At 42.2% G+C, this 26,772-nt stretch overlaps 1 protein-coding gene across 1 annotated transcript in view; it reads left to right on the top strand.

Moving 5' to 3' along the window:
* Positions 1 to 24,180, top strand: part of DNAAF11 (dynein axonemal assembly factor 11) — a 55,689-nt gene extending 31,509 nt beyond the window's left edge. The window contains exons 8-12 of the mRNA XM_033125762.1: positions 20 to 85; positions 1,230 to 1,299; positions 2,018 to 2,113; positions 14,758 to 14,843; positions 22,759 to 24,180. Of these exons, the coding sequence (XP_032981653.1) occupies positions 20 to 85; positions 1,230 to 1,299; positions 2,018 to 2,113; positions 14,758 to 14,843; positions 22,759 to 22,936 (496 nt within the window). The 3' untranslated portion in view covers positions 22,937 to 24,180. The remainder of the gene's footprint in view (positions 1 to 19; positions 86 to 1,229; positions 1,300 to 2,017; positions 2,114 to 14,757; positions 14,844 to 22,758) is intronic.
* The last annotated feature ends 2,592 nt before the right edge of the window (positions 24,181 to 26,772 follow it).

The raw sequence follows: 26,772 nt of genomic DNA, 5'->3' as shown, positions 1-26,772 counted from the left end.
AAAATGGATTATTCCTTAGACTTGACTTCTCCTTGAAAGATGATGAAAAACGTAACCAGATCATCCTGGACCTTGCTGTGTATAGGTAAAGACACTTCATGATGCATTTAATTAATGGCATTTCTATCTGTTTTCGTTCTGCAATCTCTAGAGTTGTGAAACACTTTGAAAGGAAACTTGGTTTCATGACAAACAGCACCAACTCCTCTCCCAGCACTTCTTTCTACCTCTCCCTTTGTTTCTACCTGACAAACTATAAATTAACTTGTATTTTTAAAGATGTGTGATCAAGGCAGGAACTTTGTTTTATTTATTTGTTCCTTTCTCCTTATATCTCCAGCACCTAAAACAGTGCCTGGCACCTATTAGGTGCTTAATAAGTATAGGAATGAATGAATGAATATTGACGATGGGAATCATGAAACATTTACATGCATGGATTATAATAAAGGCCTTTCTCTTTTTAAGGGCTGTTTTATATACTCTATTTTATTGAATTTCTTGTAACCCAGTGAAGTGACAGGGATTATTATCCTGGAATTACCCAGGAGGTATCTGTGATTTTTGAATCATCACTGCGTTTTCTGATGTTCACAATCAATATCTTAAAACATATAAAAATAGTTATTTGGCTAACCGAGCAAGGTGAAATGTACATCTTTCATTTGTTCAGAGAGTCAAGGAGAACAATTGCCAGCTGATCCTGGGGTCACTGCCCTAGACTGAAGGCTTTGCTTACTCAGCAGGATGTGCCTTCACAGAGAAGCAAAGCCAGTCCAGGGGAGATGGTATCAGGGCAGCTGCTGCAGGGGATGGAGAGCAGCTAACAAAGCAGAAGCTGGCGGTGGCAGGCCCCAAGCATAGTGGATTCAGCATTCCTGGCTATTCAAGTCAGTTTTCGGGGCTTCAAATAAAATATTCACGAAAAAACATGCCAAGCTTTTTTTTTTTTGCAAACCTCTGATGTTTCAGGCCTCAGATATTTCTGGGTGAGGGGCAATCAAGTGTATTTGTGGGTCTAAAAATGAAATTGCTGACATAGTGCATTTCCTTTGGTTGGGGATTATTTCAAGGCTAATTTTTAAAGACCTGGTTAGCACGGGAATTTGAAACTTGTCTTCATTGAAAGTGGTCCCAGAAGTAGGAATTTGTATTTGGAAATTCATGTGCAAACTTCATGTTTTTGAAAATCACAAGATTTAGTAAGTTTATTCTGTTTAATTTGCAAGGTATATGGATACCTCTTTAATTGATGTTGATGTGCAGCCGACTTATGTGCGAGTGATGGTCAAAGGAAAGGTGAGCATAACGCTTTACACTGTTGCAATTTCAAAGGCCAAGCCGTGGACTAAGTAAGCTAGGTTGCCTGAAAAAAAATTTAAGCACTATTAAAATAGAAAAAGAGAAACCCAAGCAGAGAGCTATTTTTTAGGCACATGATTTTATACCATGGGAGCAGTATTCAGCAGTCATGGTTGCTGACCATTGTGTAGTTTGATAAAACTAGTATTTTTTCATGTGTGTCTATTGCGTTGGTACTTTTTCCGAAGCTGATGACTATATATGTGGTAGCCAATGCTTGAAATTATATTTAAATGCTACTCCCATTTAAAATTGTCAATGATTTTATTCATAGCAACTGTGATTTGATCACTTTTGAAATAGTTTTTGCTAATTCTGAGCATAATGTAGCTTGACGACTTTAACATGGTGATAGGTTGATGTTTTACGACAAGAATTTTTATCTACCAATTCTTTATCGGCCATGTTAACATAAATGGACCAATGCGTGTTTCATTGTTTGTGATGGATAACAGCTTTTTTAGTCTATTCATTAAAATATGTAAACTAGTTCGTGCATATCAAGCATAGCCCATATATTATTTTTTTCTAAGTCCAAGCATGTTTTTTAATTGGATGGTGAATCTTGAATTTATAACGAAGATACTTCTTGAAGTAACTACTCTCTCATGAAACATGCACTCAACTCTCCATGACACTTGCTGTTCATTTCCAGCCATTTCAGCTTGTCCTTCCCGCGGAAGTGAAACCTGACAGCAGCTCTGTGAAAAGATCTCAGACAACTGGGCATTTGCTAATCTGCATGCCCAAGGTAGGTAATGTCATGTGGATCAATTTCAAGTCTGGACACGTTGGTTCCTGAAGGTACTTGACCTGACAGGGCTAATTATGACTTCTGATCACGGTTCCTTTGGTTGAGAAAGCCAGAAAATCTACTCACACGAGCTTAGGTAATAGAACAGAGACCTGTGAGAACAGAGCTGAGGCTCGGATATGGTCGGGGCCACGTCCTACCACGGGTTCTCGTCTCTGCAGCCTTCTCCTACCTCCGCAGACCGGAGTGTGGTGGGAGTTGGGTTTCGTACATCACACGGTTCTGCCAAGTGGAGCAGGTATGTACCTTTGTACATAGCTATCACACGGGGAAAGGTACTTTCCTTACAAATAACTGTGAGAGGAGATGGATGTAGTCAGCCTTGGGTATCTAAGAATACGCATATGTTTGAATTCCAAATATGGAGCTTACTAGTTTTGTGACTTTGGGCAAATTACGAACCTTTCTAGGCCTCTGTGTCCTAAGATAGGAAGATAGTACTCATAAAAATTCATAGCATAGTGAGCACTCGATACATATTGCTGGTATTATTTCTCATAGTATTTTTATGATACGGACAAGATATTATTTTAAGGAAAACTCTTTTTTGTCTATCTTTTGGGGGCTGGGAGGGCATATAGATTACTTTTGATCTGAATCAGAGAAAGAGACATAGAGAGATCTCCTATCACCAGGGAATAAAAGTTCCCTTGGATTGATTAAGCCAGTTTAGCTGAAGAGCCCAAAAGGTCTTGATTAGCTTATCCCCGAACAGTCGACCCAATCTCTGGCCAAAGAGATGGTAGTACTTTGTTTAGTTTTTATTATTTGGTATTTGGTTACTTTATGTCATGCCATGAGCTAGGGGTGTGGCCACCTTTGCCCAAGTCACTCCGGTATCAAAGGGGAAGACTAGATAAGCCAGTCAAAATGGGGTTCTGCCTGTGAGGAAGGAAAGGAGAATGGGGGCGGGCGTGTCTGCTACAGAGTATAAACTTGATGAACCAGTAAGATTTCCATAATAATTTAATAATCCTTCATTTTCCCAGAGCCAGTTGTGCAACAGATTGATTATGGGTAATCGATTATGTATTTTTATTCAGAGGCAGTAAAACAACAAATAAGATTTGTCGTCAAGCAAAAAGGAAATAACAAACACAACTGTAAGATACGGTTGTCCTTGGTGACTACAACAAATTAAGGAACTGCTTCCATGCTAATTAGAACAGCCTATAGGGAAATCTAAGAGATAACTTAATTACTTTAGTGCTTTGATAGAGAGTTTGTATGACAGACACTGTGATGGCAGGTGGGTTTTTTGTTTGTTTGTTTGTTTGTTTTTAGAAACTCCCATTCTAATGGAAAAGCCAAAGTATAAATGGTAGCTGGAATTTCCTAAAAGGAAATCAAGACACGATTTGTGTACCCTTTGCTGGGTGCCTGGCGAATTGATCAGAAAACCTTTGCTATCACTACTTAAGAATCTTTTAAGTAAACACAGCATTCTTTTTCCATTATCTTTTTTGTTTTTCTGTCTGTCTAAATTTTTCATGTGAAATACACATGAAAAGTATAAACATTGTATATCTAATAATGTATGTTTTTCCATTTATTACACATATCTTATGTCCCTCGGACTTTTTTTTGGGGGGGAGGGTACTTTTTCTCTATAGGTGCCACATATTTTCTAAAGTTTCCTTACAGGCACCACATGTATGATTTAGTTCTCATTTCAAGTGGATTATTCCCCCCGTCGCATTTTCTAAGAGTTTAGGCTTGGCCTTCAGCATATTCTCTTAAGTGTGTGGTTGGATGAAGTTGTATCTACATAAACATTCTTATCATCACCAGTCCGGGAATTTTTAGCACATGAGCTCATCACAATCCAAGTTAACAAGACTTAACTGAAATTTTGCATTCATTGTGAAGCTTGCATCAAGTCATTAAATTAAACTCCCATCTAGATTCTCAATTGACAAGTTACAGGAACACTCCAGGAATATGCTTCATGATTTCCTTTGGGTGTTCTTTCAGAATAATTAACTGAGATTAAGGAAGTTGCCATGTGAACTGAAGAACAAAATATATTTACAACTTGACTTGGTGAACATCTTGCTTGATTCTTCTATCTTGAGCACGGAGGTAAAGGTCACAATTAAGGTCAATATTACAGACCATGATTCTAAAAAACACAGTCTCAGGCTCCCTTTCTTATCAGTCAGACGTCTATTTTTCAGTACTTTCTGTTCAGATATACTTGTCATGTGTCCATCATAAATTCACTTTTAGTCTCTGGTTGTTCATTTCAAGTGGGTCTGCAGTGAGGACTGCCTGGTTATCTTGCTGGATTTAGATTGTCTTGTTCCATTTGTACTTCTTCTCCTTTAGTGCCTTGTTTCTCATCCTCAGCTCATTCCTAAAATTTCCAACTGAAAAATTAGAAGCATCAGAGGTTGATTTCCACATAGTTCAACTGTCATCTCTCCCCTTGCTTGGCCTACCTTCCTGATTCTACGAATGAACTGTCTGCGATCTGTCCAGACTCCCCCGATGTGTGTTGGATCCGATTTCCACTTGCCTTCGAAAGGCCATTTTCCCTCCCCGCTCTGACAGTTCCCTGTTCTTGCCACTGCTTCATCCAATTTCCCCTGTCTGCATCTTATATTTTAAAACATGCTGAATCATCTCTCTTCTTAAGAACAAAATAGAAACATCCCCCTCTATGTATTGCCCTGATCTGCTTTACAGCAAAACTCTTAAAACAGACATTTGTATTTGCTTGCTGGTTCTTCCTCCAAAAGTTGGCATGTCTAGTCATTTAGTTCTGGGACCCCTTCTCTCTTCTATTTAGACTCAATCCATGGACTCTAATTATAGATAGATGGATGGATGGATGAATGGATGGATGGATGGGTGGATGGATGGATGGATAGATTTTTGTTTCAATTAAGTACCTGACACACAGTACAACTTAAACTTGGCACTCACAGAGACCTGAGTGAGACCCAGTAGAAACCTAGTCAGTGTTTTGGAATCCAGTTATGCCAGGTTGCTTCTCTTTCTCCTGAGAGTCCCACGGTTATTGTAGATATTAAATTGCGAGACACAGACTGTCAAACACTGTTTTAATTTGAGGTCTCCCAGACGTGGAACCTAATGCAGGGATATGAGTACAGGAGTTTATTTGGGAAGTAAGGCAGTGCTGGTCGGGAAGTAGGGAAGGGAAGGCAACCAAGAGAGAGCTCCATTGAGCCAGCAACCCCAGGGGGAAAGCTCTAGGAGACAGTGTAAAACACATACCTCCGGGTATCTCTGCCTCGGAGGTGATGGAATTGGGTCAGAAGGTAGTATACCAGTCCCTGAGACTCTGGTTTTGGCTGCTCCCTGGTGTGGGGAGGATGTGGGGGATGGGGTGGCATAAGTGCCCCAGCTCTTCTGAACTATTTCTGGCACAGACCAAGCAAGATAGCCCTGACCTTTCTCGTGTGAAAGGAGGACATTTCCGACTGAGACTATCTTGAGCAAGATGGTAAAAGGATAGTTGTCTTTTTAAATGTCATTGTCATCCTTGCTGTTTGTCCTAACGTAATCAAGTGTTTTCCGTTTCAGGCTCAGTTGTGTGGCTGACCCTCTGTGAGGAACTGTCAGATGAGATTGCACTTCACAAGTAGGAGAGAATGTTGAAGGGCCCGTTGTTGTTCGTTAGGCTTGTTCTACTTTTACTTCAAAGCCATATAACTGTCTTATGTAACTCAACGTTGATTTCACTTATAAATTTCAGTAATTATACCTTTTAAAATTTTCCTCAGACAACTTGAGTAATTTTGAAATTCAAGCCAGTTCTTATCCTTCTTATTTTTTTATCAGTTTTTCAAAATTTAAATTGCCTTTGCTGCCAAATATGTACCCTGTTGCCCCGAAAATAAGTCCTAGCCGGACAATCAGCTCTAAGGTGTCTTTTGGAGCAAAAATTAATGTTAGACCTGGTATTATATTATATTATACCCAGTCTTATACTATACTAAAATAAGACCAGGTATTATATTATATTATATTATATTATATTGTATTATATTATATTATATTATATTTTATATTATACCTGTCTTATTTTATTATGATAAAATAAGACCTGGTCTTATATTAATTTTTGCTCCAAAAGACACATTAGAGCTGATTGTCTAGCTAGGTCTTATTTTTGGGGAAACATGGTATTTATTTGAGATAAAATATACCTCAAAAATGTTTGACTTGTTTGAACAGATATTTTTATCTGTTCAAAGATTTTTAAATAATGCGCCAATGGTAATTTATATACTTTTCTAATATTGTTGATTAATGACCTTCTTTTAAATAGAAAAAAGATCTGGTTTTCTTTTTTTTTAATTAAAGTTTATTGGGTTGACAATTGTTAGTCAAATTACATAGATTTCAGGTGTACAATTCTGTAATACATCATCTATATATCACATTGTGTGTTCACCACTCAGAGTCAGTTCTCTTTCCATCACCATATATTAGATCTTGTTCTCTTTAAAGAAAACTTTTTTAATAGGCTCAGTGAATTATGTGCTTTTCTTAGTAAAGTCAATAAGAACACAGTTAAGAAATAATGAAGTTACTAAAATATCAACAATAAGGTTGGAGATAGATATATACTCTCTCCAGAGGAAAGTAAAAAAGTCTTATTGATTCTGAAGTTTTGTATTAATAATACTCCTTTACGGGAATCTGAATTTTGCATATTCAAATGTTCAGTACCACAATTATGGATAATTAATCAATATAAACGTCAGAGATATGTAAGAAGATGGGTGATTTACCAGTGACCCGATTCCTCTGCAGCTGATAGCAGGATTGTTAGAAAGTGGCCTTCTGTGTCCGTTGTCAGGCTGGGCGTCCTTGCTGAGTCTGTGCCTCCAGTAACCGAGGCCACTTGCCTCTCCAAATCACGCCGTTGGCGTACATCAGGCAGGCTGGTATCTAATGCACTGACACAGTTTGCAAGTTCTACGAAGAAAAACATGTGGAGACATTTTTAGAAATCACTTCTGAGGCCTGGGTGAAGATGTTCAGTGTGTTCACTTAAGCAAAACTGATGGTGCGCCCATAAATAACTTATATGGAAGGTATTAATATCAGGTGAGGGAATTAGTTGGCATGTCTGGGTTGTCACCGCAGGGAAGTAAGGTACCAGAAGTCCGAAATAGAAGACTTTCTGCAAAGTTCTGAAAAACTTTAGACAATTAATGAATTATTAATTAATCAATTCAAATATTTGTTCATCAGACTTATTAAGCACTTAGTATGCATCAAGCATGGTGTGAATTACTGTGGAAGAGGAAAAAAACGATACGGGTGTCTCAGGTCCTTCTTCCTGTTTTCTCCTTGCTGACTCCCTGACCATCACCCCCATAGACCCAGGTCTGTCTTTGACCCAGTTTAGACGTCCCAGTTGTAGTAGTCTTCCCTTAAACTTGAAATGATGCTATTGGCTCAGAGAGTAGTGTCACAGTCCTAACTGTGGGATCTTCTATGGCTCCCAAGCTCCTTTCCCCCCAGATACGCTCAGCACCAACAGGGCCCAGCCCACCTGAAGCTGCAGCCCATAAAACCATTCCTTCCCCATTTGTAGACAGAATAGGCAGGAATAGGCATCTCATGGGATCTTCTCTTCGTTCTAGTCTGTTGCCATTACTCATTCAGATGTTCTAGACGTTTTAAAGAACGCCTCCTTTGTGCTGGGCATCTTTGTGAAATTCTTGGAAATGCAAAGAGAAAGGAAGATTTGCACTGAATTAGACACCCCAGGGATGTCTTCTTGCAGGGTTAGGGTCGAGGTTACAATACCTTCCTCACCCATGAGCTCTCTGCTGCTGACACGCTGTCATCTTTCTAAAGTATTTCAACCATCTTATGGAAATAATTGTAATTGTTTTGAATAAGCTTTCAAAAGATTCAGAAAGTTATTTCCTTTGGAAGACTAGTGAAGGTGATATGAAAAGAAAGTTATGTGATTTATAAAACTTAGATTGAAATATGGAAATTGTGAGTGAGGAGAACAACCATATAAACACTTTCTGTTTTAAAATCTCCAAATATATGATTTGCACTTTATTTATGTTGATATTTAATATGAATATTTTCAGAGAAAATGAATAGAATTAAATAGAAACATGTACATTACAAAGCATTACAGAAAATAAATGCAAACAAAAGCCAGTATAATTATACAAAATAGAAAAACCTGAGGAAGGAAACACAAAAAGCAGAAAATCTGTAAGGAAAGTAATAGTTGTAAAATCACTTATGTTATGCAGCTTACAAGAACACACCTGCATCTAAAGGACACAGGAAATATATACAGAAAAAAATGGGTAAGGCTATATTAAGTAAATGCAAGCAAAATTAGAGTAGTTACAGCAAAATTAGTATCAGACATGATAGAATTTAAAGCATTAAATGGAACAGGATTATTCTGTAGTAACAAAAAATAATACAAAGATCCAACTGCCTTTTATTCACTAGATTGTACATTATTTAAGGTCTTACAAACATATGGAAAAAAATCAACTGAATCAGTTATATTAGATTTATGACCAATTTCCGTCTTTGAGAGACATCAACAAAAAGTAGAACCATTTATTTTTGAATAAGGTAATTGAGATAGTTTTAAAAGTTCATAATAGATAAAACACTACGAAAACCTCATTTTCATTTTGAAAAGAAAAAATAGAGAGAAATTACATTTAATTATAAGTCCATAGAAATATAACTGAGCATAAAATGTCGAGTAAAGCAACAAATAAAATTGGGATATGATGGTAAACAAGCTCAGTACTGATATTATGAGTTAGGATGCGATGCCATACCCTCTTTAAAATACCACAGAGACCTGGACTGAAGAGTATAAAAGTCAGTTGTTAATATTAAATTCTTTTTAAGGACAATATCCATTTAACTTTCGTGTTCTTTGGGGAAATTGTGCTTAATGGATTGTACTGCATGCAAATGGCCCCTTTTAAGAGGATGGATAAGTACTACATGACCTTGAATGCAAAGTCCAAAATGAATTGTAGGAAACTAGAAAAAGGTGGACATATCTGTAGTCTATAGGCAGACCGAAGCCCAGAATAGTTAATTAGCCAGCAATTTCCACGAGAGTATTCTTACAATCAAGTTGATGGCCATTGCACACTTTTATACATTTTCCCAACAGGATTGTATGTCATTAGTATTTGCAGAGTAGAGCTGGCTGGGGAGGTGGGGGCGGCTGCAGAAACCTGACTATCATAGTCTAAAATGAAAGAAAAGTGTATTTTTATCTAGCGAGGAAAGAAATACTTCTTTCAAAAGCCATCCCTCCACTGGACGTAGTATTTTTGTTAACATCACACATGTTGGCTAGTGAAAATAAGAAAGAACATTTACAATATTGCTCTTTCAACTGAGATGAATGAATAATTATCATTGGAGGGGAGGCGGGGGGGAGGGGAAGTACTGCAAAGGATCCCATCACCTCTTGTGCGAAGTCCAAGTGCCTTAAAATGAAGTCTCCCAAGAGCTGACTTTTGCCTAGGGAACTCTTCAGCCTTATCTCCAGCGATTATCTGCCTAATATCCTCCGCTAGCTTATGTGGTCATTTACTTTCCCATTTTTGTTCATGCTTTTTTCTTGCCCTGGAATGTTCTTCATCCCCTGCATGACCTCTATCTTCTGGGAAATCCCTACCTATTTTTTAAAATTCACATGGAACCTCACGCCCTTCTTTGGTCCTGCAGTTAGCCTTCTTTGGTCCTTGTTCCACCCAGGATGTGTCCCTTCCTTGGGCGTCCGTAATAGTCCATGCATATATCTATCAATTGCACTTCAAAGTATTTTAATTGCTTATGCGTCTTTATCCCTCATGAGATAATCGGGGACAGTTTTTTAATCTATCTGCCACTTAGCCCTGTGCTTGGCATAGCGTCCATGCTCAGTAAATACTTCTTTGAACAGATTTAATGGCTTTAACTAACAGTTGAAACTATGATACGAGGTAAAAACCTAAGAGGAGAAATTTCCTTCCGATTTGCGTGAATACTTTTATTTAAGATAAATTTGCAGGAAAAAGTTAAAAGGTTGATTGTTTTATATTTTCTTTCTCAACAAGTGTCTCTGATTATATTTCATTTTCTTTGTCCCTTTACTCTTTTAATTGGCCACCAATAAATCTTCATCTGAAATGGCGTGACTGATTGTTCATTCTTATTTAACTTCATGTAAATAACTGTTAAGTAGAACTATGGGAAAATCAGGATTTCATCGGTCAAAAATAGTCAGATATTGGTCGTTTCTATGGTTCAACCTAAACAAAAGCCTGAGAACTAGGTCTCCCTCCCTTGCATCTGTTTACTGTAGTTTTACTAGGCTCACATAATCCAGGTTTCTTGTATTTGGAACTTTTATAGTTGTCGAAGCAACCACATATATGTTGTTAAAGTAAGTGTAGATTGTCTCCGCTCAGGGTACTGCCTGAGACCCCGGCCAGCGCGGGGTGCTCTTTAAGCAAAGGCTGGACAGCTGTCTATCAGGAAAGCCTCAGAGGGGACTGTTGCATTCTGTAGCGAAGTGGATTTGATTATGGCCTCCATGTTCATTTCCAGCTTTCAACTGCAGCACTCCATAAAAGTTAAAATAATGCTGCCTGTCATTACAGCGTTAATTTGTCCCTTAATGCCTGCCCCACAATTGAATTTTCACGTAGTTGCTTACATTTCTCTCTATGGATTCAGGAAACCATTAGTCCCACAGTATCTCATTTATTAACCATATTTTGGTCCTTACAACGTTTCCATTAGGCATCCCTCAACACGCTTAGCACAAATGAACAAGATGCTTGACGTTAATGAACTTCACTTCTTTGAGGAAGAGTGGCAAGTGTAGTAGGTCGGTATCTCCATGCCTCGGAAGGCTGAAACTATGGCCCTCTGCTTGGGAAAATGAGATCTCTTGTCACAAGGGTTTTACCTGCTGTTAATGCGAATGTTGGGTGTTATTAGGCTGCTGCAAAACTAATTGCGGTTTTTACAATTATTTTTAACCTATGAAACCGCAATTACTTTTGTACCAATCTACTAATATTTTTCTTACTGCTAATTTCTTAATTCCTCCTAACTTTTCAACTTAAGAGAAACTTTGAAACTCACTGAGCTGAAAATATCTTTTGAAAATAAGAAACACATTTAGATTCTGGTGCACAGCAAATTCTCTGTGAAGAAAGTTCCAAATTTGTGATTCTATTTGCATTTCCATCAACACAGAGAATCTTTGTCTGAGCTTATTATGTGACAAATAAGTGTTAGAAAGGGGGTGTTTTTAGACTCTAATTATGCCTATGTTCCCGTTCTCTTTAGTGCATTGACAACATGAAGCAATACAAAACTGGTACTTTGGGCTCAAGGGCTTTTTTCTTCAAGTCGATATTTTAACAAATTTTAACTAACATTGGCCTCATTAAGGTAATTAAAATATTAAAAAAAAATTTTTTAAAGGTGCTAAGGTTCTTCTTCTCCCTGGGAAGCAGATTCTGAGATGCAGATGAACATGCAAAATATTCGTTAGGGAGTGGCCTAGGGATGAAGGTTGAGGGAGGGAAGGAAGGCACTAGAAGCTGAGCTGTGATGCAGGCCCGGCAGACGCCTCAGCTGTCTCCTCATCCAGCTCTGGGCAGACGGGGTTCTTCAGACTTGTCCTGAAGGGCTGGGAGCAGCCTTAGATCCCCCACTGAACAGAGAGATTAGGACACGTAGGCTCCAGGTCCCAGGCACGTCAGGGAAGGAGCAGCGAGTTCCAGAACGGAAAAGGCCACGCGGTCAAGGAGGACAAATGCATTAGGAGTAACTGGTATGGATGGGATGTCCTTCACTCCCGAAGAAGAGTCGGGCAGCCCACGCAGGGGTTTGGGGCTCACTCTGGTCACATTTCCGGCTCTCTGGCTTGGTCAACACAAATTAAAATGACTTAAAATTAAATGCAATTTCAGTGTCTCAGCTGCACCAACTACATTTCTAATGCTCAGTAGCCATGTTGGACAGCGCAGAACATTTCCCTCGTCGCAGGACATTCTCGTGGACAGGGCTGCTCCACACATACCATGCAGGCCCATGTCTCAGAGGTCCCGCTGCCCCCTGAGACCCTGCGAGAGGGTGGTGCCACTTCTCATTACCGCAGTGACCTCTGTCCACTCCCCTCCATGTGGACGCATCTCGGTTTGGTCTCCCCAAAATTCCATCCTTCTTTCACATTTGACATTCATATGGCTTAATAAACCAGCACGGAAATCAATAACAACTGAAAAGTATTTCCATTTCCTTCAGGCTAGGCCAGAGAGGTGGGGGCAGTATTTGTATTCATTGGACTAGTTCAGTGAGAGACAAGCAAGAAAACCAGTTCAAGTTTTCATGTTTAAATAGTGTAATCATCTATACGCTGCCACAGTAATGTCCAAAAACGTAACATCATTGGCCAGCGAGAAATTAATGGCGAAACAATAAACTTATGGCATGAAGTATATTTTAAAACATAACAAATAAAACGTTTTAGACTTAGCCTCCTCCAAAATAAACTGTATTTGATGAAGGTAATAAAAACCTGCTATGTTGGCTGAGCCTTCCCATGCATTACTGTCTTTAATTCTCCGGTAAACGTAGCATTGGTGTCTTTACTTGCTGATTCTTCCGTAGTAGTCTCCCCAAGGTTTTTGTTATGCAGGCTGTACCCCTTTGAAAACATTTTGAACAAACTCTTCCAGACTTGAAATATGTCGTCTTTAGTACCTGCAGTATTCATTGTTTTTTGTTTTTTTCTTCTTCTTCTGGAGTCTAAGTAAACGTCTGGCCATGGCACAAACCATTTGTGATGCTTACAGGTATTTTTCCCAGTTGCTGCTCGATACACATGTAGAAGAGGTGGTAGATAAGACCTTCCTTTCTGCATTGCACACAGGCCTTTCTTTGCGGTCTATGGCAAAGGGAAGGCAAACCTGTATTCCTGTTCTTCGGGGTCGGGAGCTGAACTAAAGCACACAGACGTACTCAGATTGAATTTTTTTTAAATATGATAGAAAAATACACACGTTCGCTATCCGAAAACACTGGTCCTTGTACCACTGCATAGTAGAAGGATTGCCATGGTGGGGTGCTGAGCCGTAAGAGCACTCACCCCCCCACACACACCAGTTGAATACTACAGTCTTCCAGACTAGGACGCATTCCTTCGTTTGTTCCTTCATCGGTCATTTACTGAAGCGCACGTGGGATAAATAATGGGCTGGGCTTTGGGGGTTCTGACCTGGGGAGCACACAACCAAGAATGGCTAGTGAAACGGGGGATTATCTATCCATTTGATGAAGTGCCCAGACTGCGAGGCAAAGGTCTCATAAAGACTGGATCAGACAATCTGCTTTGAGATTGAGGCCAAGTGGGGCCTCCTAACTCCCTCCCCAATACAGATGGCCAGTTCGGCGTGCTTGCCTGAGCCAGCAGATGGGAACAGGGGCGGTGACTGGGCCGGCAAAGCCCAAGCCTGGTCTTTGTCCGTAATCAGGCGTATGGGTCTGATCACTGCTGTGAAACACGTCCAGTCTCAGGCAGGGCAGAGGAAGGGTCAGTCCTCTTGGGGGCAGGCAAGCAGTAATGAGGCACCCTCTCACCAAAGAGGAGGAGCTGATGGGGCGGAGAGAGGAAAGTACAGCCACTCCCGATCTCTCTCCCTTGCAATGAAAGAGCAGAAGCCCCCACCTTGGTCAGTGAGCCAAGGCAACATGAGGAGTTTTAAAATTCCTTCTTTTCACTTGCAAGTAATGCCCATCTCATAGGAATATTGGGAGGTGGGGGGTTAAATAAGTAAAGTATGTAACATACCAGCTAGCATCATAGGCATGTACCCTCCTTGTTCTCTTCCTCCCCCACACGCTTCCATGTTGCAGCTTCCTAAGGGAAAGTACCAGGTCTGAAATAATCCAGCCTGGATGTTGGTTGAATTGAATCAATCGGTTTCATTTATTGAGACCTCACAGGCCTAGCCCTGAGCTTATTTCGTTTAAAAGACGTGTAAGAATGAAAGATGCTTTTCAGACCAAGGAGGGACCTTCGAGATCTTATCTAATGCCTTCATTTTACAGAATTGGAGAGCAGGCTCCCGTAGCTCCCAGCTCAGAGGGCTTTCCTCCACAGCACATTCCCTGGGGGCTCCTCAAAAGCAGTGAGCGTCCCCATCACATCTGTATCCCCAACACCCTAAAAAGTGCCTGGCGTGTTGCTGGCTCTTAGGAAATTCATTGGCAAATGAATTCATTCACCACCTCCCCCGGCCCGGCCCTTGGCAGTCAAATGATAAATCGTGGCTTTACCAAGGCTATTGTGAACAAGCGCAATTTGTGATCTAACCTTCTCGCACCACGTAGAGTGGCTTCAAGTTTGTCTCTGCCATGGACTATGTGGTGAAAATTAGAATTAAAACATTTTAGCACTATATTATACATATATATATATACACACATACATACATATGTATGTGTATATATGTATATATATAGAATTTTTGAAGACATACCAGAGAGTAATATACCACTTAACGCGTGCTGCGTTTTTGTTTTAGGTAGGAGAAGTAATCACAGGTGGCCAACGAGCATCCAAGCCTATGAAAAGTACGTCGGACAGCAGCATGGAGCAAACAAACAAAAGGTACCACCTCCCCCATCTGTCTTTCGCTTTATATTGTTCTCTTCATTGTCATTTGGTGGCTGGAATGCACTTCCCAAAAAGATATAATTATTTCAAGTTTTGAAATGATGGCGACCATGAATGTTAATGTTTGTTCCCAAAACTAAGACTCTCGATTTGCAGGGCTCTTGATCCCTACAAGACAAATCTGTGTACACACGGGTCCCACCTTCTTGATCATGATAACAAGAGTTATCAGCACGAATGACATTTCCTGGTCACTTGTGTTGTGTCAGTCGTTCTTCTGTGTACGTTCTCCATAGTAACACATTTAACCCACACACTGTTTTACCCTCTGTTCACAGATGGGGAAACCGAGGGAGAGAGAAGTGTAGAATGTTCGAAGGTCGTGTAGCCATGACACGTTGGGACAAAACTGCTGAGCCCTGCTTGTAATGCTGCTCACACTGCGTCCCTTTTATGACCCACCTGTCACTTCATAGATTCTAAAACTCTCAAGGCGTCAAGGGCCAAGGGGCCCCATCACATGCCCTCCTGTCAACCTCCTAATCATAGGTCATCACTGAGCCTTTGCTTAAGCTTCTTTTCTACGAGGGTCATCACCCTCTTGAGAGAATAGTCACCCCATTCTGAGTATTTCCCAATGTCAGGAAGTCTCTCTTGATTCCTAACTGAAGATTCTAGCTCTGCCCCCTGAGACCCTCAGAACACAGCCCACCTCCCGTAAGCACTGACATTCCTTACGGTATTTTAGACAAAGCTCTCGTTATTTCTCAATTCTTCCTTAGAATGTTCGTTCAAGCTTTCCTTCCACTTGTCATGATTTCCAGACTCTCAACCATCCAGATGGCAAAATCTATTTTGAACCAAGGCAAACTATCTTTGTGATACAAATGTATGTGCTAGAATTATCATTATAAAAATACCTGAACAAGAGCTATATTTATGTCTTGCATAATACAAGCCATCGGGCATCTGTATATTCAAAGACAACTGTTGAAGTTTGGTAGGGATTTTCAAACGTAGGATTGGTTTGAACAGGTACGGAATTGAATTCCTACTGCAAAGTAAGGAGCTGTTTTTAACCTTGGAAGTCCACTCATGTATTTCCTAGCTTAGTGATTTCCATTCCAGATACATGTGTAATATACAGTCATCATGAATATTCATGGTCATAATTAACCCCCACCAGCATCAGCACATGTAAAGAGTCTGAATCTAATTTGGGAGGAACTGTGGGGATGGGAAGCCAAACAGTTGGGAGCTTGCGGACCCCAGGAAAACTACCATCACTGTGATTACATGTGATGACTAGGGATGTCTTCGCACCATGCTTCCTAGTAATACCTCTCATGTTATTTTCGAGAAGCCTTTCTTTTTCATCATTACTCCTGAGAAATGATCACCTCACAACCATCCATAGTATATCTATGTGAAGGTTATTTGTGGTGCTCCCGCATCGTTGACAAACTTCGTTATCCACATGACCTCAGCCTCTGGCTGGGCAAACCCGTTAGCCAAACAGCTGCCCGCTAAGGCTGCACGCAGAAATGAGGTCAGGCAGGTCGTAGTTTAAGGGGAAGAAGGACTACAGATGCACCAGTACGCTGGGAGGGCGGGACGGGCCCCTCGAGCCTGTCACAGCCAGAGTGGTCCTTTCCTCGCGCTGTGGAGGCCGAGTGGATGGAAGCAGAAGAACACGTGGAGGAGGGTTTTGTTCATCAACACTGGATGGGTCACGTTTTGCGGGGAGGTAACAGATTCAGCAACCTCTTGTGATCCAGTGGCACTGTACACGATGACACCCGACTTCCTCAAAAATGGATCTGTTGAGTATTGAGTGCCTTCCCTGCACTCAATGTTGTAGGATGCTGTGCATCGTCTTATCTTTAGTATTCACAATAACTACAAAAGAAATCCTGATATTCTTAATGTACTGAAGATCAGAGGCATTACTCTGCCCAAGATCACAAAGTTGCTAAGTGAGTGGTGGAACCAGGATTATAAAACGTGGTCCACCCTTGGGCTTGCCTTCTTACTCTCTTCATGGTAACTTTTGTGGTTTTTTTTTTAACAGATTTTCTTCTCTAGAGCAGTCTTAGGTTCACAGCAACATTGAGCAGAAGGCACAGAGATTTCCCATACACCCACGGCCCCCATTCACGCACAGCCTCCCCCATGGCCAACGTCCCCCATCTGAGTGGTACATTTGTTACAATGATGACCCTACACGGACACATCATTGTCACCCAAAGTCCAGAGTTTACATTCGGGTTCAAACTTGGGGTCATTCATTCTCTGGGTTTGGACAAACGTATAATGACATGTACCCACCATCATGGTATCACACAGAATAGCCTCACTGCCCTAAAACTCCTCTGTGCTCTGCCTGTTCATCCTTCGCTCCCTCAACCCCTGGTAACTATTGATCTATTTACTGTCACCATCGTTTCGCCTTTTCCAAAATGTGATAACAATTGGAATCACACAGTATGTAACCTTTTCAGATTGGCTTCTTTCACTTAGTGACATGCATTTAAGGCTCCTCCATGTCTTCTCATGGCTTGAGAGTGCCTTTTTTAGGCACTGAACAGTATTCCATTGCCTGAATGCACCAGTCTATTTATCCACTTACCTGCGGAGGACATCCTGCTTGCTTCTTGTTTGTGGCAATCATGAGTAAAGCTGCTATAAACATTGTGTGCAGGTTTTTATGTGGGTATGTTTTCAACCCCTTTGGGTCAATAGCAAGGAGTGTGATTGCTGGGTCATATGGTGAGAGTATGTTTTGTTACATAGGACAGTGCCGGACAGTATTGCAAAGTGGCTGTACCGTTTTTAATCCCCGCCAATAAGGTCTGAGAGTTCCTGTTGCTCCACATCCTTGTCAGCACTTGCTGTTGTCGGTGTTGGGATTTTGGCCGTTCTTTTCTGTAGTGGGATCTCGGTGTTTCAATTTGCATTTCCCTGATGACATAGTCTGAAGCATATTTTCATACACTTCTTGCCAACTGCACATCTAACTGGTGAGGTGTCTGTGAAAGGTCTTTGGCCTATGGTTCAATCACGTTTGTTTTCCTATTGTTGAGTTTTAAGAGTCCTTTGTATATTTGGGGTAATAGTTTTTTATCAGATGTCTTTTGTAAATATTTTCTCCCAATCTGTGGCTTGTCTTGTCATTTTCCCAAAATTATCTTTCATAGAGCAGAAGTTTTTCATTTTGACAACGTCCAACTTGTCAATTATTTCTTTCAAGGATCATGCCTTTGGTGTATCATCACCATACCCAAGGTTTTCTAGGGTTTTTTTCCCCCATGTTACCTTCTAGGAGTTTTATAGTTTTGCATTTTGGGTTTAGGTCAATGATCCATTTTGAGTTAATTTTGTGAAGATTGTAAGGTCTGTGTCTAGATTTTTTTTTTTGTTTTTGGATGTGGAAGTCCAGTACTTCCAGTACCATTTGTTAGAGACTATCTTTGCTCCATTGTGCTGTCTTTGCTCCTATGTCAATGATCAGTTGACTATATTTATGGAGGTCTATTTCTGGGCTCTCTTCTGTTCCATTTATCTATTTTTTTTTATTCTTTTGCCAGTACCACACACTGTCTTGATTACTGTCAGTTTATAGTAAGTCTTTGAGTAACAGTCCTCCAGCTTTGTTCTTCTTCTCCAATATTGTGCTGGCCATTCTGAGTCTTTTTTGCCTCTCCATATAAACTTTACAATCAGTTTGTCATTATCCACCAAATAACTTACTGGGATTTTGATTGGGATTGCATTGACTGTATAGATAAATTTGAGAAGATCTGACATCTTGACAATATTGAATCTTTCTACCCATAAACATGGGATGTCTCCCCATTTATTTAGTTCTTCTTTGATGTCCTTCATCAGAGTTTTGTAGTTTTCTTCAGAAACCAGAAGTCACTTAATGGTATCTTTTAATAAACAGAAGATCATATTCTTAAAGCAATCAAAATTATTAAACTTTTAAATGGGTATTGCTTTCTTATTCTTGTTTTAGAAAACCTATTCGACTTTGAGGTCAGAAAGGTACCACCATATGTTAAGTCTTTGTAGTTTTGCCTTTCACATTTAGGTATAATCCACGAGGAATTGATTTTTGTTTAAGGTGGGCAGGTTTGTTAAGATATGACAGCTTAATTTTTTCCCATGTGGACACCTTATTGTCCCGATGTCTCTTGTTATCAAGATTATACTTTCTGCAATGATCAATCAGGCCACCTCTGTCATAGGTCAGGTGTCAACATATGTATAGGTCTGTTTCTGGACTCTGTTCTGTTCCATTTCCTTAATTGCCATAGTTTTATAGTAATTTTATAACCAGTAGGGAAAGTCTGCTCAACTTCCTGAAGAGTTGGCTGTTCTTGGCCCTTTGTGTTTCTCTATAAGTTTTAGAAACAACTTGTCATGTCTCTGTCTCTCTGTCTTTCTCTCTGTCTCTGTCTCTCTCTCTCTCTCTCTCTCTCTGTCTCTCTCTCTAACACACACACACAACACACACACACACACACACACACACACACACACACACACACACACTGCTCCCTCCACGTGCACAGCGTATTGGGATTTTGTTTGGATTCTATTGGATGCATAGAACAATTTAGGGAGAACAAGATTATAATATTGGCATCTCTTTTTTAGTCTTATTTGGTATCTCTCAGTAAAAGTTGATACATTTTCCATAGCTGTATCCATGTTTTATTGGTTTTTAAGTATGTGATATTTTTCATGCTATCATAAATATGTATTATTTTTTGTTTCTTGATGGTATCTAGATTTGCGATTTTTTAATTGCGGTAAAATACCCATAATATAAAATTCACCATTTTAGCCACTGAAAAGTATACAACTCTGGCATTTAGTATATTCACAATATTATGCAACCATCACCAGTATGTAATTTACTTTGTGTTTAATTTTGTACCTGGCAACCTTGCTTATCTCTCTTATAATTTTATTAATTTATTAGCCTGTTACTCCTTTTGGATTTTCATGTATCTGCCAAGAATGATGGCTTGCTTTGTTCCTAATGTGTCTTTTATTTCTTCTTCATGCCTTACTACATAGGGAGACTGCAGGACAGTGTTGAATAGAGGGTGGTCGCAGGCACCTTGGTGTTACTGCCAATCCCAGAGGGAAAGCTCTCAGCATTTTACTATTAAGTCTGAAACATTTTATTTAACCATAGTAAGTGTAGTGGTTTTGTCATTCATGCTTTCATAGCCAGTATCTGAAGTTGTTATGTTTCTACTTCTGTTGCTTCTGATGGTTCTCACGTAGAGTACGCTCTTTCCTTGATTGCTTGTTTATTTTTTAACTGTGAGCTGCTCTGTTGTCTTAGAAAGTAGTTTGGGGCCTTTTCAGAGATCTGGGAGATGCTCGGCCAGAGAGCCTTGGCACGTGCGTTGGGGCAGACTCCAAGGACACTGCCAAGTTGGGACCACTTCACTCCAAATTCAAGACTGAGGATTTTTAACTACCAGCCATGAAACTTACTGAAGCACCAGCTTGTGACGATTCAGCTCTCTGTCCCACGGGGGCAACTGTCCTCACAGCCTCCTGGGGAGGTGGGCAGAGTTGGCTTACATCTGATTCATTCTCATGTGAGACCGCGCCCTTAATGGGGAGAGGGTGTCCTGTTAGCCTGTCCCCCTGGCATGCTCAGGGCCTTGTCCTCTGTCCCCACACTCCATACGGTCAGCAAAGCACAATTTTAGGGGCTCAGCAAATTCCCTCAGGGCATGGGGGGCTTCAGGATCCACTTCCTTCTCTGCGTTTCTCCATTCACTGAATTTTGACCTGGTAGTTCCTTATTATCTTATGACATCCTTAATGATCTCAAGAAAGTTTTCAGCTAGAGGTGGGAGTCTTGGGCTCGAATATGCCAGCCCACCATATTACTGGAAGAAAGTTCTTATGTCCTTCAGTAGAAGGAAGCAATCTTTGATGTGTTTTACGCCTAGTAAGACTTTGTTGTTGTTGTTTTGTTTCCTTCCGTGGTAATAAACACATTCACTGCGTCTTCCAGCCTTTCTTACTAGATCCTAGAGCTCTGGTTCTGACAGCCAGGGGGTGGGTACAGACAGCAATGGGCATATCTGTCACTTCAGGCTTCTGGCACTGAGGCAGGAGGCAGCAGGGGAGAAAAGCCCCTCTCCTCTTTATTTGGGGCATTAGCTGACCCTCCACTGCCCCAGGCCACGCTGCCCACTGTTTATTACCCAGAGCTTCCCGAGTAATGAAAGTCCTGCATGCAAATGACCCCTCACAGCGAGGCCCGAAGAAATTGGATCGAGGCTTTGCTCACTGGCTACTATTGAGGTCCAGAAGGTTTGGCCCCGGAAAGATGCCTGGGAGCGAGATAGGCCGCTTCTCCGCAGAGTCAAGGACAGCATAATTATAACAGCTGAATTTAGACATTTCCTTAATTAAGCCACTGATATCATAGCCTTTTAGATAAGAACATAGTAATTAAAAAGCACAGCTGTATTAAATACTGACTGTACCGTTCAGCTTTTGAAAACTGTAATTTCCTGCATAGTTTATAGTGGACCATCTGAGTGAGAATATACTACTTTATACTCTTTGTCTACTTTGTCATTTTCTTCAGCAGGTCTGAGTGGATTAGTCAAAATGCTAAGAGAAATCAAAGACTCAAATGCCTTCAAGGGCTGAGCAGATTACAGAACAGAGGGGGCGGGGGTGTGACGAGCTGTGAGAACAACAGAGAGTGTATACTTTCCAAAGAGAAGCCAGCCTCCCTCCCACCGACCAATCGTGTCCCCTGCATGAATTTGGTCTGAGGACATCAGTTTGGAACTCCCGGGTTAGACTGACTGTGATTTTCTTTAGGTCACAGATAATGTCTTATTGAATTTCATTTTCCAACAATAGTATACTGATTTTTTTCATGTATTCAACAAGGATTTATTCAGTAAGGCTGTGTGCCACAGATACAAGATGAAAAAGACAAAACCTCCGCTTCAATGATGTCGTTCTAGTAGAGAAATGAACCAATAATGGACAATTACATGGCAATGGGAAAAATTTTATATCGGAGCACTGTACTGCCCTATTAGATGTCACCTGGAAACTCATCTGTTTGCACAGACCCTGGGATGGCTGGTGTCTGGAGTATAGCAGGCACTTACTATATATATATCTGCTGAATAACTGACTGAATGAGTCGTGTAGCAATAGCAAAATGATTTGATCATCAGAATCATTGGGGGAACTCTATATAAATACCAATGAGTGGGCCAAGCTCCAGGTTTTTGGAATCGAAATTGCCAGAAAAGCAGCCCAGTGGCCTGCATTATCCAGAGTGTCTACAACTACGATAATGGGAACCGTTGGCCCTTCCGTGTGCGGTTCACGGTAGCCATTGCTGAGAGGACTAGGTGGGAGCAGTAGCAGCAGGTTTTTGTGGGAGGGGAAATTGGTGGGCGGAGCTCTGCTATGCACCTGAATTTGCACAGAAATGCCCCTGCCAAACCACGGCAGGTGGGACTGTCTGACACGCAGGGTCCATGAGCCTGATTAACTCCACTCGGGAGGAAGGCCTGTGGGAGTGATTCTCTGATGACCCTGCCTGTGGGCTTTGAGGTGAGCAGAGTCGCCCAGGTGACCTCTCCTCCAGCTGCCATGCATTCGCACAGCCCGGTAGCACTTTTTAGCACCTTACGACTATTACGCCCAGAGTCAGATTCTTGCTTCTCCAAGGCTCTCAGCTGCTTAAAACCCGGGGCCGTCTCTTCTTTTCTGTTTCTATGTTCCAGGAATAGCACTTGCCAATGGTTGCTGAATAAATGAGTGAATGAGTTGAACCTGTTTGAAATTTAATTTTAAATGACATATCAATTGCCTTTTCCCTTTTTCACTGTCGCAGAAGCCAGCAAGTTGAGAGACTAGAAGTGGACCCTAGCAAGCATTCCTTCCCTGATGTGGCTAACATAGTGCAGGGGGCAAAACACATGCCCAGAAGAGTCCGATCTGAACCCACAATTACACCAAGTGAGGACGACCCAGACTTTGAAGATAACCCCGAAGTGCCCCCCTTGATCTGAAACGTCGGCTGCAGTGACTGACCCGCCAGATCCAGTTTTGCTCAGTGTGGAGAGTGATATGCATACATATCATTTAGGGGGAAACACCAAGTTATTTGTCAGTAGCACCACTCAGTGTTTTAGCTCTTACTCGCTCCAGTAATATGCTTAAGCTACTTTAAAATTAAAAAGTGTGCCTTAAGTACGCTGTAACTCATGTGTCTAGAATAAAGGGTTGGCTCGTGAAATGGTCAATAAATCGTAGGACTAACCTAATGCAGTTCTCCCTTAAACAGGCAAAAACAGTGCTGTTGTGGACTGATTGTTTGTGTCCCCCTCAGCCCCAAGTCATGGGCTGAAGCCCTAACCCTGCATGTGATGGTATTAGGAGGTGAGGACTTCGGGAGGTGATTAGGTTTTAGATGGGCTCATGAGGATGGGGCCCCCAGGGAGGGATTAGCGTCCTTAGAAGAGGAAGAGAGACCACAGCGCCCGTCCTTCCTTCCCCCTCCCTCCCCTCTCGTATTCCCCGCCTCAACCCCTGTGAGGACTCAACAAGAAGGCGGCCGTCTGCAAGCCAGGAAGAGGCCCTCACTAGGAACCGAATCAGCCAGAACTTGACCTTGGACTTCCAGCCTCCAGGACTGTGAGAAAGGAATGTCTGTCGTTTCAGCTCCCAAGTCTATGGTATTTTGTTAGAGCAGCCTGAGCTGGCTAAGACACTGTCCGCTCCTCAGACAGGACACGCAGAGTCCTACGTGTCACCTTATCTATCTTTGGCTGATGGCTATTCCTCTTCTGGAGCAGTCACACCTAAACGTTGTGGGATCTGCCTAAACCCTCCCCCAGATGCTGAGCAGGGTCACCCATGACGAAGAAAGAGCAAAAGCAGAGTGGCAGACGAAGATATGTTGAGTTTTGATTCTGGCTGCAAGATGAACATTCAACATTAAATTTACGCCAATAATACTCTGTGCCCTTGGAATCTGGTGCTGTCTGCGTTTTCCAGATGCCCCCTGCCTCACTGACCCTTTGCACTCTGCCTTTGCTCACTTCTGACGTGGAGAAGGCTCCTTGCTCACGCCCCCACGTCAGCACCATCAGGGGCAGGAGACACCTCACCTTCCTAGTCCCTAGAAGAGAGGAAATCTCACGGGCTGTGATGTCATCTTCTGTTCCCAATGCCCAAACACTCTCCAGTCTGGGCATTTTTCCTCCTGCTTTTCAAGTTTTTCTTGAGCAGCACGATGGCCCATCATGTCCCTCTGTCCCCAGCACAATCATTCATGTCTCTGCATCCTGCTCCCAGCTACTGGGATGAGCCCCGCAGCAGGACCCGCCCCCATGGGTGTGGCCTGTGAATGTCAATAGGACACCATGGGCAGTGACCACTAGGGGAGGTGTGTGTGTCGCCCAAGCCCCAGGGCCTGAGTGCAGTCCACCCTCGTCCTTGCCACGGGAGGATTGCCCTCCACTCCACAGGTGGGGCTGCCACATGCCGTGTGTATCTGTCACCGCTGGCAGTCTGTCACAGCTTGCCTGACACCTTGGATGGAAAGTGCTACCTCGTCTCCAGTGGACACAGGACAGGCCAGTGTGTCTGTCACGGTTGTAGCAGACCTTAGCTAAGACTCGTTGTTCTTCCAGACATCTACTCCCTAAGTTTGCTCCTTTCGCGTGGTCTGGTGTTTCCCGGGTGTTAGAGACAAGCTGCAGTTTGCCCTGCCGATGGGTCCCTCACTCAGCACACATGCGCTGAGCACCCTACTAGGTGCAAGGAGCCACATCAGGTACCAGGGAGTTTGTCTTCTGAGGGCCACTCTCCAGTTCCCGTCCTCTTTCTGCTGAGTGACCGCTCCCTGCAGCCATCGCACTATGCCGTCCCAGGGCCATCCCTGCGGCCCGTCCTCGTCTCCATGTGCGCAGTCTCCCTCTCCCTAAATACCTGGGTCCATTCCCATGGCTTCTGCCACCAGCTCTGGGCTGATGCCCCTGAAATCTCCATTTGAGGTTTTAGACACATTCCTGAAGTGACTCTCTTCTCCTGGTCCCACGTTCACTTCATCGTCCTCCCTCACCTTGTCCTGCCACGTCACCTTCTTCTGCTTCTTGCCTTCTGGCTTTCATCTTATGGATTCAGTTTCTATTCACCCAGATTAGAAGACACCATCACTGCTTCCTGTGTCAAACATTCAACTGGTAACTAAATCCTGTCAATTCTGCCTCCAAAACTGCTTCTCTGGTCTCCTCCAAACCCACATCCGCTGTCTGCACTCATCTTCCATCCTCTGTTATAGCAACGTGACCCCCACCCCTCCTCGATATGAATGCCCCCCTTGACGGTCGCCGGGAGACAAGATCTGGGCCCCACCTGTTGTGAGGCCACTGGGTACCCACCCTGCCCACTGCACCAAAGTTGTCACCATCCCTGAGAATACACGTGATCCTCTGTCAGTGGCTTCTGTGCTGGGTCCCAGAGACCAGTGAGCCTTCTCAGGGTTGGGTGGGAGTAGGGTGGTGGTGCCACCCTCCTCGTCCACGAGAAGGAATATCCTTAGTATTCTACTCCTTGATTTTCTTTCAGTGAATCGGAACTGGGACAGTAAAACAGGGGTGCTATTTATTGTACCCCCACATGTCTTAACACCATGCATTTTCATGACTTACCCATCTAGGTTTTCACCCATCTAGGTTGTTGCTGATTGCCACAACCTCTGGATCATTCCCCTTTATTTTCTCTCCATCTCCCCAGGAGCCGGGCGATATGTATATGAATCATGAGTGGCTCCCGAGAGCCTGCATGGAGCGTGCCCGTGATACACAATTCAAATGACGCTCCCATATTGACCACTGAGTTTCTGTCTTTCATGTCACTGCCCTACTCGAAAACCTCCAGAAGCTGAATGTTCCGGACTTGAAAGCCTGGTTCCCTTTATGGATCAGTGTTGCTGACCGTGACCTGGCTCCAGATGCCAGCCTGCACTGGACAGCATCCCTTTACCTAGACCCGGGTTCCTGGACTCCTGTTTGCCAAGACCTGGGCTCCTGGACTCCTGTTTGCCAAGACCCGGGCTCCTGGACTCCTGTTTGACAAGTCCTTGCACAGGAAGGTAATGCAATTTCTTTTCTTTTTTTAATTACATTTATTGGGGTGACATTGGTTAGTAAAATTTTACAGGTTTTAAGTGTACAATTCTGTAAGACATCATCTATATAACACATGGTGTGTTCACCACCCTGGGTCAGTTCTTCCATCACCATATATTTGACCCCCTTTACCCTCTTCTGCCACTCCCCCCTCCCCCCCATCTCTGGTGATACTTATTTATGACCAAAAAACCCTGGATTCACAGAATCCACTTCAACAATGCTTTTCTAATCTGGAAAGTTCTCATACTTGACTAACTCTTATAAACCCTTCATAAAGTATGTACTGCGGGGCCAACACAATGTCGTATATAGGACTCCCCGATCAGAACAGCCCTGTGTTGTTGGGAGTGATAGCCCCATTGTGGAGATAAGGAATGTGGGGTTTGCTGAAATTGAATGGCTTCACATTGTTTAAGAACAGAGTCTGGATCGAAACTCACATCTATCTTATTTTAAACCCATGCACTTCCTGCTATGCACGTGAGTTTTATACTACACCATACTGATTTATAAGAAAAATATACAAAATTCCATATACCTATAGCCACAAGATCACCCCCTTACCTCCACTGACGTATAAAGAATCCTAAACTATTTCTTTGTATCAAAACATTTGCAGTGACTCTTGATTTTTTCATTGCAATGTCTCTTTAAATCAACCCCTAACTCTTTTTTTCCCCTGTTAATTATCCTGGTTGCTAAGCTGG

The sequence above is a fragment of the Rhinolophus ferrumequinum genome, chromosome 14, assembly GCF_004115265.2.
Source record: "Rhinolophus ferrumequinum isolate MPI-CBG mRhiFer1 chromosome 14, mRhiFer1_v1.p, whole genome shotgun sequence".
Lineage (NCBI taxonomy): Eukaryota > Metazoa > Chordata > Mammalia > Chiroptera > Rhinolophidae > Rhinolophus > Rhinolophus ferrumequinum.
Note: the sequence above shows the minus strand (reverse complement) of the source record. Positions and strands in the feature narration are given on the sequence as shown.